The following is a 15742-nucleotide window of genomic DNA, read 5'->3' as shown; positions in this document are numbered from 1 at the left end:
GAAAGCCTTAATATCAACAGACAATTTCGTTGCTGAATCCAATTTTCCGTTGTTAACGATCGTGGAGTGTTTGGTAGTAAATTATATTATATACGTTTCATGCCATGGAAACAAACTTAAAACAGTTTTAGCGTTCTCGAAGACACATTGAGCATTTAATAATTACACACAACTTCGGAAATCATTTGCAACCTTTGATGAGTAAAAAATTGGTGTATCTATCAGGAACCCTTTGCAAGAATTCTCAATTATAGTTTCCACTTACTGATTTAAATCTAGTCATATAAATTATTTTCTCATTTTTCTCAAAGGTTACGTCATGCATTTTTTATCTAAAATTTATGTTGATTTCAAACGTTTTTGTTTACAAGATGCTTTTAAAAAGAGTTCAAAAGATATTAATGAATATATTCGATAACTATAATAGTTACCTTCAGTCTACCGATTCTTGCTATCATTACTTGCAGAAAATTCCAACAAATTTTAAAACTCAATGTTTTTAAATTGAGTTCTGTCATTATTACTCTACTGTATTAAAGTTTTTTCATTGTGAACGATCACATTCGTCAACTATGGAAACGGAAAGAAAAGGAAAAAAGTTTACGTTGAAAATACCGCGGTTGCAGCTTCACGCATGAACCGCCTAGCTTTGTCATTCCATATCGCTGGGACTGTCAGGACCCAGTGAATGCTATCCTCTGGCACTGCACCCGAAATTTGACTGCAACATTGGAGTAAAAGGTCCTTTCTGAGGTGATCAATTACGAGGCATATGACAGTCATCGCGGGTAGTTTCCTTCCCATTTCATCAGCTATTTCTTTCCTTCGATTTAGTCGCTGAAATTTTTTGATAGCTCTCGCGTAATAATAATAATAATAATAATAATGATAATACTTTATTCATAGCGGATAATTTATCTAGTCAAGGTCTATTCTTCCTTGACGCTCTCTTAAGAATAGTATAACAATGTGCAATATATGAAAGATTGCAGTAATTATTGTTTGTTTTAATGTATTTAGTATTAAAATACTAAATTCCATTATAATCTATTAGAAAACATACATAACTCATAATATCTCTTCTTAAATACTGTAATATTTGCAGATTGTGCATCTAGTGGAGGCTAGTTCTACATAGCTGTACCAGAGTATTAGAAGCTCTATTAAAATTGCTCTGTTGATGGTTTTGGCGTTTGAATGTTTCCATGTGATATTGATCACAACTGGTACTGTGTTGAAAAAGGCCTGAATAAAACTTGAAGATACTATGGTTCAGCTCCATATAGACGTTTATATACAAGAAATGCCTCGTTAAAATCTACCCTTTATATTGTGAACCATTTTGTTTCTGTAAACAATGCTTTTGAGGGATGATCAATAAATGCGTCTAAAATTATGCGAGCTGCCCGTTTATGACATTTAATAATCCTGTCAAGCAGAGATTTGGCACAGTTTTCCCATACAGTTAAACAATAATCCATTGTTGGAAGAAAATATGACTTGTAGTACAGATTGCGAGTTTCGATTTGTACATATTTCTTGATTCTGCTGAGTAGCACAATTTTAGAAGACAATGTTTTAGTAAGCTTGTGAATATGGTCATCTCACTGTAACTAATTATCTACAGACACACCCACACGTTTAACATGTTTGACATTTTCGAACGGATGATTACCTATTGTAAGAGATTGTTCTGGGTTTCCTAGCATGTGTAGCTTTTTTGATGTCCTCAAAATCATACAGTTTTTCACCTTCATTAACTACCATCCTATTTTGAACTGTAATATGGTCTGAGTCTAATCTATTTTGGATAACTTCAATATCATAACTAGGTGTATACAATATTGCATCATCTACAAACAATCATTGCATAATTTGCAAATAATCTGTATTTGTGGATGTATTATTTAATGATAGATCATTTACATAGATAAGAAAGAGGCAAGGGCCTAAAACTGAGCCTTGAGGGACTCCTGGATGAATAGTGCGAGTTTTTGTGCTAAATATTGCCAATGCTTACTAGTTGAGATCTTTGGTTTAAGTATGGTCTAAACCATTTTAAAGAAGGATTGCCAAAACAGTAACAATTAAACCTTTGCAGCAGAATTCATGATCGACAAGATCAAAGGCTTTCTTAGAGTCAAGGAAATTAGGCCCTTTCTTACAACCATTATCCATTTATTTTAGCCCAAGATCTCATATATTGGTTAGTTTTGTATGGAACGAGTGGTACGTTCTAAATCCTGATTGTTCTTTATGAAACAGAGTAAGTTTCAAAACACTTAGAGACCCACGTGTCCATTTGCTTTTCAAATAATTTTCATAATACCAGTAGATGGGATGTTAGAGATAGGCGTAACCATTGCACATTTCAAGGTTTCTGGAAATTTACACTAATATATGATATGCGTTAATGACTTTGTAATTACTGGTGGAGCAATTTTAATAAAATGTGGACCAATACCTTGCAAACCAGAAGATGTATTACTACTCAACTTATTGAGCATACCAAAAGCATCAGCTTCACTAACGTTGGCTACTGAAAAAAATTATCATGAAGAATATTAGCTCTTATAAATGATAGAAGAGCATCAAGCTCAATTGAAATGTTTCTTCTGGTTTTGAATACAGTTACTGGAGATGCTTGTGAAAAAAATTATTGAACAATTCAAAAATGTCTTGTACAGATGTTGCTATGTAATCATTTTGCTGATGTCTAGGGTAATAAAACTGTTCTTGGGTGGGTTCAGCTCTTTTAGATGCTTCCATAATGTCTTGGTAGCTTTATTGTCATTAATAACTCGTTTACATCAGTCTTATTTTGTTTTATCTATCAGGTGCTTTGCTTTACTATTCGACTTTCTATAGTTTTTCATATCTTTTTTTCTTGTGGAAAATATATCTTAGGTGCCTAGTCTCACTGATCTGAGGGGTAATCAACTTGAGTGTAATTTGGGGTTTAACTCTTTTTGTTTTAATTGGGTCATGTTTGTCTAAGACTGCATTTAATATCTGCTACCGTTTGTCAAAGGCAATGTTGACATCAGCTATATTTCATACTTAGTGGAAGTGTTTAAAAATTAAATTAATTAAGAACTTTTCTCATCAAACTGATTTAAGTCCCTGTATCGTATTTCAATGTTGTGACCACTTTTAGCTGATTTTGGAACATGTCTAGTTATACAGACTAGATAGTGGTTACTCAATGCAAATACTGTCACATTAATTTCACTGGTGTATTCAGGTTTGTTAGTATAAATATGATCAATGATAGTAGCATTTTATCTGTTACTCTAGCTGGGGTGTTAATTAATTGTGCAAAGTTGTAAGTTTTAAAGTTACTTATTCATGTCAATGGTCGAGTTTTCATGTAGTCAGTATTAAAATCACTTAATATAATTTGTGTTTAAATCTTCCTTAAGTAAGGCTTTCTGAACTTGCACCTCAAACCTACCAGTCCAATCAGCTGTAGAACGAGGTGGTCTGTAAACTGAACATAAGAGTATTGGCTTTGATTGGGAAAATGATTCCTTGATCCAGATACTCTCCACCCCAATAGTTTCTATATCGCCACGACTGTTATAATTAATGGAACTGTCTACACAGAGAAGAGCATCAACCCCCAGGATACCATATCTTTTCTATCAAAGTTGAACCCCTGTATTTGGAGAGCCGAATCATCAGTATCATCAGAGAGAAAGGTTTCACACAGACCTAGAACACTGACTGATCAAGTTTGCTGTAAAATTAATTTAATCAAATTCAGTTTAGAGAGGATGTGTTGGATATTTAAAATGACTACTTGCAGAGGCCAAGCACAGGACAGTTCTGATCAGAGGATTGATTTTCAGACATTATGCAATGTGTTATTTTTTAGACTTAATATATTTTCATCACATTGATTATTTATATAAACAAGTGAAGATAACATACAAGACCAGTCTGCTGTACCATGACCACATGTGGTAGAGTTTAATATACCAGAATGCACAATATGAGACTGATTTACCAATGCACAAGAATCATTTGACATATTAGACACTTGAGATGCCTCTGAGATTAAGAAGTATCTTTAACATTATCACATAGTTGGTTACATGTTAACAAGTCGCACTTTCCACACATATTAGATAGTGTCTGAAAACTGTTTAAATAATTGTAATAGTTATATTGAAAAGTATACATATATTCTAATCCAGTTTGTTGTTGAATATGTGTTGCCTCTACTTCATTGCCTTTGTTGTATATGCCTCTACTTCATTGCCTTCTACCTATTGGCATGTGTATGACTTTTGTTTTTGTCCTAGATCGTTACAAACATAGCACAAAATCTGTTTTCCATGCAGACACTGCTGTGGTACATGACAATGCTCTCCACAATACAAACAATTTTCTGACTCATGACTAACCTCATTAATAAGTCTTATGCATTGGTCAAAAATATTCTTCAGGAGCAAGGCACTACTTCTATTGGACAAGTGGATTTAGTCTCGCTTGTATAATATTTAGGTTTATTATAGGCTCATTTGTTTCTCCGTTAACTTTACAGTGTCAGAATAGTGCAGTATTTTACTATATTGCAATTACCTTTTCTTTCTTATTGTACTCACGTTCACGATACGTGTTCCCAATAGTGTATTATGAACTACTTTGTAAATAAATCGTATACACTCACGTAGTAGATGCTTTACGCTTCGGTTGATTAAATTTGTTTCTGAATGAACAAAAGCAGATGTTTCGTGGACTGCCACATACCAGCTGCTTTGCCGCATTCCGCGTTAACCTTTTTGATACAATGTTTCGGATTCAGGCCAGTGATATACACCAGACAGGTCATAAAATTGCGGGGTCACTACAAATAACATGCAAGTGGCAAGGTATAAACTGTCTTCTTTAGCTGGTAATAAGAATGGCAAAAAATATCCTTACAGTTTTACAGCCTGAATTTCATCAAAATGCACTTTCTTAGTTCTGCAAATCCGAATTACATGAGCCATGTCATGGGTTCGCAAGCCTGATTACACTTTTCGAAATTGTACTGTAATTTCGACTATATTCCATGTGCAATTACATCCACCTTACTGCACTCAAAATGAAATAAACATTATCTTCCATAGCGTCTTTTTGATAATTGCAATTGAAAGACTTCATATACGTCTTACATTATGATTTCAAACATTAAATGACAGAACAGAAACAGGCTTGCAGATGTCAATACGCTACTACCTCGCTGCTGAAATCAGATGTACTTCCCGTAGAAATGACACATATAAATCCAGTCAGTATCGCAAAATTTAGCAGAATCTTAAAAAAATGCCAATATCCATTCAATCCAGACTAAATAGAAAAGTTGTTGCAATGCGCATTCATTCACAAAATGAATCTAAATTTTAGTTTTAAGTAGATCAAAAAAAAAAAAACCTCGCAATTTTCTTTCGAAAGTGATGTCTAGCGCGCGACTAAGTTTAAATTTATATAGGCGGAGTTATGTGCGCATTAATAATGTTGTTATGCACTGATGAATCTGCGCTTGTTTATTTAGTATGGAATATGGCATACATTCAATTACTTTGTTTCTTGTAGTGTATTTTTGTTTTCATAATTAAGCCTTAGGTAGAATAAGAAAATGAACATATAATACAAAGGCTACTGCATTTGTATGGAAAAATATGAACGAATTTTGTCGGATTGATATACTGCACTCCCAAGGTCGTGCAGTATATCCATCCGAAAAACTCATTAATATTTTCCTGTACAAATGAAATAACCTATAAACATCGTGCCATGACTGTCTTTGAAGAAAGTCCTGTATTGCGGAACAAAGAGCAATTGGAAATTTTCACACAACGTAATTAGGCTTTCATTTAATGGAGTAACAAGTACATCCCATCTCGGCGGTAGACCTGACATGATTAATTTACACAATGGAATACAACAAACATTTATCGTCATCCTCTAGAGATTGGCCATTACGGTAGTTATTGCCACCAATGAGAAGAATTACAGTATGATATGGAGACATATCCATTTCCAATATTGTCTCTGTAATATTAATTTTTGCACCTCTGTGGGTTTTTACATCAGTTTAAAAAAATCGTCTTGTTCTAACTCCTTTGATTATTGATGATCTAATGAGACGAGATCTGTCTTTATTTATGTTGTTATGTTTGACAATGCACTGCCTTGACTACAACTACTTGATTTCCATGACTAGTCTGACTAAAAGAATTGCGACTGCTGTATGTAGTATTTTTATTTAATTTAGCTGCATGCTTTGGATAATTTGAAGCTGGTTGTGTCTTTAGAGCACATCCTTCTGTACCTGGTTTGATGCTGAGTGAGAAACATAACTGTCAGATTTTACAGTATGTGCTTTAACTGATATTTGGCTCTGCCCATGTATCACCTGCAGAGGAGAGTAATCTTAGTTATAATTGGTAAAGTTCTATATGTTTGTATGTATACTGCTTTTTTCCTAACAGCCGGTTTGGGTGAGGTCAAGGTGCCTTACAGGCCCTTGTATTTTGGTCCTATGACATATTCGTGTATTTTATTGTCCAGAGTTCCTGGCACACTATCTTTTGTACGTGGTTTATCCATTTGTATAATGTGAAGACAATTTGAGTTTAGCACGGAGAGTTCCTGTAGTAACCTTCCTACTTCGGCCTGGAGATAACTATCATTACTGTACACTGTATGGAAGTGCACATTTGGTTATGGATTACATGATCCTGAAAGGAATTTGTTGCACCTATCAAAAACTGGGATCAGGGGTTTCCTCCACATTGTTTTCAATCTGGACTACTTCATATTAAACTGAGCTATTGTTGACTGGATTTTTAGTTCTGTGGGGTTCTGGAATGGGTTTCGAAGCCCTTGGCTGAGAGGTAATTAATTTCAAACCTGTATAATCTATGATTTCCTGTTAAGTATTGATAAAACAATTTACCCATTCTATATAATCTGGACCTTGTACATGAATGTTACCAGTTGTTATGTAGAGAGTTACTGTGGCAGAACATACATCCATCGATTTATAGATTAGTCCATGATGTGAGTGTCCCTGATGAAAGTGTAGATTCTCAATGAATAATTTCTCAATTGTTGTAATTTGGTTTGAGTCAAGTTTTAAACATTCATTTCATTGCATGCTCTTAGATCCAGTTGGAATATTATAAATAAGATTCATAATCGTAATGTGTTTTGTTCTCATCTGTATATTAATAGCATTTATACGCCCGTTTTCAATCCACTAATATTTTCTCTCATATTATATACTAGTGTTAGGCAAAACATTGGTCTTGTCTTTTCATTTTATGCTCATTTTAGCTTGCTATTTATAGAAGGATGAAAGTTTATGTCAAAGACGGCCAACGGTCTTCTGATAGATTTTCTCATGTCGCCTGGATATGGTTAATTGTACCTCGTAGAAACGACACTACATAATCCTCCTCTTCCCCATACGTATTGCCATATGTTTAGTGTGTTGAGACGTCGGGCATAATTTTTTCTAGTTCGTTCTTTTATACTTCAGATACATTATGATACCACGCTTGGGGACGTCGGACTCACCGTGTACAATTTATAAATTAAATATAAATGTGAATTATTCATAATAGCGAATAAATGTAACTGGATGAAGTACATGTCTGGCAACTCTTGATACATGTGCCTGAAGCTTTCGATCGATCGACCGAGAGAGAGAGAGGTAAACCCGAAAGGTAAAAATCGCATCACTTATTTGCACCTACGTTCTAGGTTAGGCGGTATCCTGTTATCAGCTATTGGCGAGCATAGTTTATATTTGACCAACGGCAGCCTTTGTAATTTGCCTCTTGGCAACCTTCATAATTAGCCTCTTTTCGGATTTACTCTCTTTAGATTATGCAAAAAGAACAGTAGGTAAATATCTCGAAATAATGCCCAGCCTCGTGGAATCTATGGCACGAGGTATATGTTACTTGTAGTCTATATTTCTGCTTAAACGTTTTAGTTTCTTCAGTATGGATTTTGAGGTTTCCTTGATATCAGCCGTCTGTTATCAACGGAAATCAAATGAATCTGATAGAACTCAATTTACTAGAATCTAAAGTGTAGCGACCTATGTCACTGCGCTTAAACAAATATTTAAGTAAATTAGTTACTCGTATCACAACATATTTTGTAGATGCATGTGCGGCAAATAATATTAGTCCATTCAATAAGAAAAAGATTTTATTTATATTTCATTTGTATTTGTTATTTTCTTTTCTCCATCATACCATGTTATGTACAATTGTATTTTGTACCTCACCTTGTCCAAAATCAAGATTAAGTTCACTGTGTACTGTAATAAGAACATTTATGCTAGTTTTATGTTGTAACAAATAATACATATTTAATATTTCTGATGGAGTGTGGCTTCAATATTAGGATAGCTCTCAATAAACGCAGACGTGTTTATTTGGGTCAGGGTATAAGATATTGAAATTCCCCCATGAAGACCCTGTTGTACCTGATGTTTCGCAAGTTTTAATTATAATATTAGTAACAGATTTTATGTGTTTACAACTTAGCGTTTTCTTGAAATGAACCTTGATTCTACGTTCTGGATCTAAACTTTTGTCTTAGCTGTTTTTATAAACAATCTTGTTTATTGGAAATATTATTCATTCTTGTGATAACATTAGAAACAGAATCAGTTGTTTTGTAGTTTTTAGTTTTTGATTTGGGTGGAACTATTTATTCAAAATTATTTTCTGGAATTACGCAAGTGATTAATAATATTATTGGGTAGAAACATTATTTTGGAATCATAGTGAATTCAGACTTGGAGTACATTATTGTGATTAGTTGGAAGACTGTTAGATCACCATCACACATCAGGCGACTAGTAAATTAGTACATTCAAAACTACAGGCACATCAACAACTTCAACGCCTGATCTTATTTCGATCACCACGGGAATTTAATAAGAACTGTATTCATTAGGACTGGTGATGGAACTTTTGGGCTATTGATATTTCATTTGCAATACTGTAAGGTCTTTTTAAATTTTCCCTTTGTTTTCCAGGGAAATGAATTATTTGTCGAATTTTACAATTCTTGTTGGTTTTCGCTCTTTTCTGTAACTTCGTTTAAGACCATATATTCGTACTACTGTCTCACATAATTTTGTAGTTCAATGGTTTAAAAATGATACATAACATAAGATCATTCCGGTTTGTTTATGGAATTGCATAATCTGGTTAAAAATGGAAATTTCTAGCCATACCCTATCCAAATAGAGAGTCATCTTAAATCTTGTGAAGTAGTACCATTGACGGTGTTCATCAGCGGCCACCAATTCTGCATACATGTCCTCCGCCTTATATCCAAATGCTTCCAAAGTCTTACCATCAGGACGAATGAGAACCGTGGTCGGGGCCTTTTGTGAAATGCCTTTCCCACTGTTCCAGGATTTGATGGACACCTTCGTCGGATTACATTGGTAGTCATGTGTGAATGAAAAGGCCCAACTCGAGAAGGTAGTGCCAAAGTCAATTGCGGCCACTACAAGCTTCCTAGGATCCAGTAATGCCTTGGTAAAATTGAAATATAAATGTTAGAATGGAAAAATGTTTTCATGATAACTAGATTTATCGAGTAAATTCTTTATCTTTTGCACAATTTGAATCAATCTTCAAAGCGAAAGAGAATTTGCCAAACGTTTTCAGATGCATTGAACACAATTGTCGCACATATTGTATCACATTAAATAAAAATAATTTATTATTATTATTATTATTATTATTGTTATTATTATTGCTGTTGTTGTTTTCAATAATGTGACTATTTAGCCCCCACTGGACCCTTTGAGAGTATAATTTCATTATTATAAACAAAACCTTTGTAATCAATATACTTTTGCTGATAGGAACTCATTTCTTCTGTCTTTGTCTTAAAATGACAGAATGTTTTTTTAGATATCCAAAAGTTTAGGTGGCCTGTATGGCTGAAGAACTATTTTGTTCTTAAACTACTCCAAAGAAACCCCACCCACTCAGACACTATGACGTCATCGTGGAAGATGTAATGGAATGGAATATGTACAGTAATTAAGTTGTTCCTATCATGCATTAAAATCATCGTATCTATTGTAATATTAAAGATATTCACTTTAATTAAACTGTATAATATTCAGGATTTTTGTTTCAAAATGCTCAAAATCAAATACATTCAACTTTATTTACGAATGGACTTTTTTATCGCATCCCTTTTCATACATTATAATCTTTACAACTAAATCATTTGATACTTAGATTAGCCAATGCACTCTCTGTCATTTTCCTTACAGTACTTCTTTTTTTAAACATGAGATAATCTTCTAATAACAATCCATATCAAGGACGTTCTTGGAAACGTGGTCCCAAATATGATTGGGTATACGATATATGTTCAGAGAGCGATAAACGAATTCAAACCCAATCCAAATAAACTTTTAGCAAGAAAGCCATTATCTTTCAAATCTTCCAAAGACCAAAATAGTGTTCTGTTTAACACAGATAACTTTGTTTTGAAGTATTTATGTTTTATGCCATACATATTAATACAATTCAATGCAGCTAAGGGTTTTGCATGGTTTTTCTTGCTTTCAACGAATTTCATAGCACATTATTGTATATATATATATAATGCCGTTAGAATGGTAGCAAAATGACATACCCAAGGACACACAGAAGCAACTAACCAGAATTGTCGGACTAAGACAAACAGCTTAAATATTTTTCCTTGCGAATCGACAAACTACGAATGCATTGTAAATGTGACGGTATTTCTTTCATGTCAGTACCAATAAACCTGCAAGGGGATTTATTATTGTTTTACATGTTATTCAAACCAGTGCGTTATTTTGGTTACACTACTTTGATTTTTTAATAGGAGCCTGCTTTGCGCTACATTACTGTCGATGAAAGTATACAATATTTTCCAGAGGTAAATGCGAATGTATGATACCTTATATAAGTAACGATAATTAAATGCACGTAGGTACTTTAAATTGGTTATTGTAATGTTTATCAAGCTAATTAAAATTCGACACGAATATGAAATAAGTCAGTTCCCTCTAAAACTGTATACATGCTGTTCTCTAGATGCATTCTATAAATACAAAACTAATTGGAGTAAAACCCAGGACAGACCACATTGTTATAAATGGTAGTTCATTAAAAGGAAGCAATTAACGGGTGTTGATTGCCGTCCTTCCATCGAACATAAGGTGTCGAATATTGTGATGTTTCTTTGACAAGGCTCTTTACCACGATTGCCTCGTGATCCTTCATCTGTGGCTGTGCGCCTGGCATAATTTGCATAGTCCTTATTTTTTCAAATTAATATATAATTACACCTGCCTTAGCTGAAACCTTAATGTACAATTCTATGATCACACTGACCTCTATATAAACCACACCAATTCATAAGGACACATGGATTTGTCACCTTATACAAGTTCGTTCAGGTGTATACTTACGACTAATTTCAAATTTGATTCTTTCATAAGCAGTTGATAATTAATACCTAAAGGAAGAGTATATATATATATATATATATATATATATATATATATATATATATATATATATATATATATATATATATATATATATATATAAATATATAAATATATATATATTTATTTATTACAAAATTAATTTTCGTCAATGATTGTAGATTATATTTAAGATAATTATTACTTGTAGCTAAACATGTTTACTTGACTTTTGTGTTCCGGACACTTGTTTTCTCACCGGCAATTCATGGTTTACCTGATGTTTGCTATGTTCTTTAGTAAATGAATAGTATTAGACTTTCTTTTGTTTATAATTTATTATATTCTATAATGAACGTTTGATCCTCATCCAGTTCCTCTTATTATGTCGTAAGTTTGTGTATAAATGTTCTTTACAGTAGAATTACTCATTCCAGCATTAAAATTAGCCCTTTAGTTGTGTTCAATTTTAATTTGAGAATATTTATTTATTTACATTATTCCTGGCAATAACAAAAATGACTTTGACTTTAGGAGTAAATTATTATTTTGGGGATTATGGGAATTCATTTACAGAAATTTTTAATTATTTCATAGTGATGCATCACAACGGTTAGCACATCAACAATATTTCAGTCTATTGGTACATCAGCACATTCAAGATTTGAATTCATTCGGAACACTACTGGGATTAACTATACTTTTGACTTATGATACAACTTTTATGATTATTTGGGATTTAATTCACAATACGGAAAGTTCCTTTTAAACTTTCACTTTTCATTCGAGGTAAATACAAATTTTGTTGAATTTTGTGTGTGCATGTGCATGTGTGTGTACAATGAATAGGTTCATGTAAATAAATACATTTGTAAAGTCAACACATATCATTATGTATCTTTGTCTCTGTCTCTCTCTGTCTGTCTATCTCTCTCTCTCTCTCTCTGTGTATGTATATATATATATATATATATATATATATATATATATATATATATATATATATATATATATATATATATATATATATATATATATATATATATATATATATATATATATAAGTAGTAAATGGGACCACCCTAGGGACAATAAGACTTAGCATTAAAAACACCCCTGGGCCACTCTAGGGACAATGGAAATTTAACATGGAGAAAAACGCTGGGCCACTCTAGGGACAATGGGAATTTAACATAGAGATTGGGCTTGTCTAGGGACAAGGGGAATTGAACATGGGAATAGAGTTTGGGTTTGTCTAGGGACAAGGGGAATTGAATATGGGATTTTTTTTAAAAAAAAAAGTTTTTATAAATTTAAATTTAAATTTAAATTTAAAAAAGGGTAGGCAATGGAAAGGCTATCTCTTTTCGAGAAATATGGCTGGCCCTGAAAAGGGCCTTTGGGTTTTCTTCTTCTTCTGCTTCTAATTTCTTCTTTTTCTCCACCAACTTCTTATTTGATCTCCAACACTCTTTCTCTTCTTTTCTTTCTTTTCTTTCTCCTCCTCTTCTTTCTTCTTCTCTTCCTCCTCTTCTTTCTTCCTCTTTTCATTTTCTTCTTCTTTTTCAATTTTTTCATTCCATGCTCTCATCCTTATCCTTTCCTCTTCATCCTCCTTCTCCTCCTTTATCTCTTTCATTACACCACTTATCTTGTCCTTTACCTTTCTCAAGTTATTAATTTCCATCTTTACACGATGGGGACTATAGGAATAATGGTCTTCAACGAGTCTTATTAACATCTGTTCCATCATTCCTAAGTTGTCTAAAACGTCTTGCAATGTTTGTATTTTGTCCATTTGGTTAGAAGCCATCTTCTTTGTAGAATGGTTTGAACGACGAATACTGTGGGTTCTTATAGTGAAAGCGCGGACGTGAAGGAAAACATCCCCCTACTTTTCTCATTTCATATAATAAAACCCAAACTATACTCTCCACATGCGCTAAGAAACAATAAACAAAATCCATAATCTACTATCCACACAATCGTACGTGATCTGTTACAAAACCCAAACTATACTCTCCACATACGCTAAGAAACAATAAACAAAATCCATAATCTACTATCCACACAATCGTACGTGATCGGTTACAAAACCCAAACTATACTCTCCACATACGCTAAGAAACAATAAACAAAATCCATAATCTACTATCCACACAATCGTACGTGAGCGGTTACAAAACCCAAACTATACTCTCCACATACGCTAAGAAACAATAAACAAAATCCATAATCTACTATCCACACAATCGTACGTGAGCGGTTACAAAACCCAAACTATACTCTCCACATACGCTAAGAAACAATAAACAAAATCCATAATCTACTATCCACACAATCGTACGTGAGCAGTTACAAACACAAACACACAAACACATACCCTCGCACTATGAAAAAAGAGTTAGTGTTTATAATCACACTACTCTACCTACACACACACACACACACACACACACACATTGGCAAATCGATAGTTATTTCTTTTCTAGAGTATTGGGTAGCCCTTAAAAGGGCTGTTTTTTTTTGAACTCCAGATGCACCTATCTAATGGTTGCACCTTCCTGGCCTGGCGCCACACACGCATCTTCTTCCCCAGTCTCCTTTCACCTTTCTTCTGGGGAGCACAGAGGGAGGATGATTCGCTTCAACACCCCAATCCTCTGTCTCGGGAATATTGTACGACATCCTCTCTTCTAGTTTCTTTTCCTCCTCTTCCCTCTGTCTTCTCTCCTCGTCTTCGTTCTTCATTCTTTCCTCTTCTACTATAGCCTCCGCGGCCAGTTCATTTAACAGGCGCCTGACATATTCCAGATGTATCTGGAGTTCAAGAAGTTTGCTTATTCTGCTATTCATTCTTGTGTTGATCAATCAACAAGTGTAGCTAGACTGCCCAGCGAGTTTCAATTTATAGTGAAAGCGTTGACGTGATGGAAAACATCCCCCTAAAACATAAAATTGATCTTACCTAGATCATAACCAAAAAACAACAACGCGCCGACCTAAAAGAAACACTCACTCACTTTTTTATGCTACCCATCACTATTTTAAAATTTTTTTATAAATCACTTCAATAGACTATCCACATACGCAAAGCAATCCAATCTAACCCCAAATTTACACCTCAAACACCAAAAAAAAAGACATCATTTTAATCTACTATCCATACCAACTTACTTAACCATTTACAAACACAAACACATACCCTCACATTTTTTTAAAAAAGAGTTAGTGTTTATTTTCACACTACTCTACCTACACACATTGGCAAATGGATTGTTATTTCTTTTCTAGAGTATTGGTTAGCCCTGAAAAGGGCTGTTTTTTGTTTGCTATGGCATTCTTTTTTAGTTTCTAAGAATGCGATGTCCTCTGAGGATAGACTTTCTGGCGATAGGTCTGCTTCTTCGAAAAGAGAAGAAGAACTCTTTGGTGTCGATACGACAATCGACAAAGCCTCTGTCAGCTTCAGGTTGCTGCTGCTGTTGTTGTTGTTCCTGCTGTTGCTGCTGTCTCTAAAGTCTGTACTTCTCTGTCCATTCTTCTTTTTCCCTGTCCACTTCTTCTCTGAAGAGCTCTTCTATCAGGTCTTCAGTGATTTTTAACATTCTCACATTCTCTATTTCTTCTGGCTTCGGTATCAGACTGTGTCTGACCCTATGCAAATTCACGTAGGCTTCGTTGAGCTTAGCTAGTTTGGAGCACATCTTCGTAGGAGGATGTGTCGACAATGGATGGTTAGACTGGAAACAACCCCGGTTCTTAAAGTCAAAGCGTGGACGTGAAGGAAAACATCCCCCACACGGTTTTTGAGTCGCAACGTTTAGTGAGTGTCATGAGAGGGATAGTAAGAAATGAAAGAGCATCAATCCAACATTCTTATAGCTAAACAAACCACAAAGGCATTTTTTTCAAAACACAACATTTTTTATTCAAAAATCACTTAACACTAAACAACAACTCTAACATTTTTAACAATAATCCAACAATATAACATCAAACAATGTTTTCAAAACACAACATTTTTTATTCAGAAATCACTTAACACTAAACAACAACAACTCTAACATTTTTTAACAATAATCCAACACTAAAAGTTTCTCCACTAGGTAAAGAGAGATAACAGTCTTCCATGGTTTCTAGTAATCTAGGATGACTTCTCTCAAACTGTTGATTTCTATGGTATTATCGAATTCTGCATACAGGATGACGTTCACCGTTTCATCAGGGTCTCGG

General features: G+C 34.0%; 1 protein-coding gene across 1 annotated transcript in view; it reads right to left on the bottom strand.

Moving 5' to 3' along the window:
* Nucleotides 1-15742, bottom strand: part of LOC149796702 (heat shock 70 kDa protein 12A-like) — a 38462-nt gene that overhangs the window by 7518 nt on the left and 15202 nt on the right. Inside the window, exons 2-3 of the mRNA XM_089961328.1 lie at nt 9254-9559; nt 616-837 (exon numbers count right to left, since the gene is read on the bottom strand). Of these exons, the coding sequence (XP_089817454.1) occupies nt 616-837; nt 9254-9559 (528 nt within the window). The remainder of the gene's footprint in view (nt 1-615; nt 838-9253; nt 9560-15742) is intronic.

Source organism: Sinohyriopsis cumingii, chromosome 6 (assembly GCF_028554795.1).
Source record: "Sinohyriopsis cumingii isolate HCF-2022 chromosome 6, ASM2855479v2, whole genome shotgun sequence".
Lineage (NCBI taxonomy): Eukaryota > Metazoa > Mollusca > Bivalvia > Unionida > Unionidae > Sinohyriopsis > Sinohyriopsis cumingii.
This window is presented reverse-complemented; position numbering and strand designations above follow the sequence as displayed.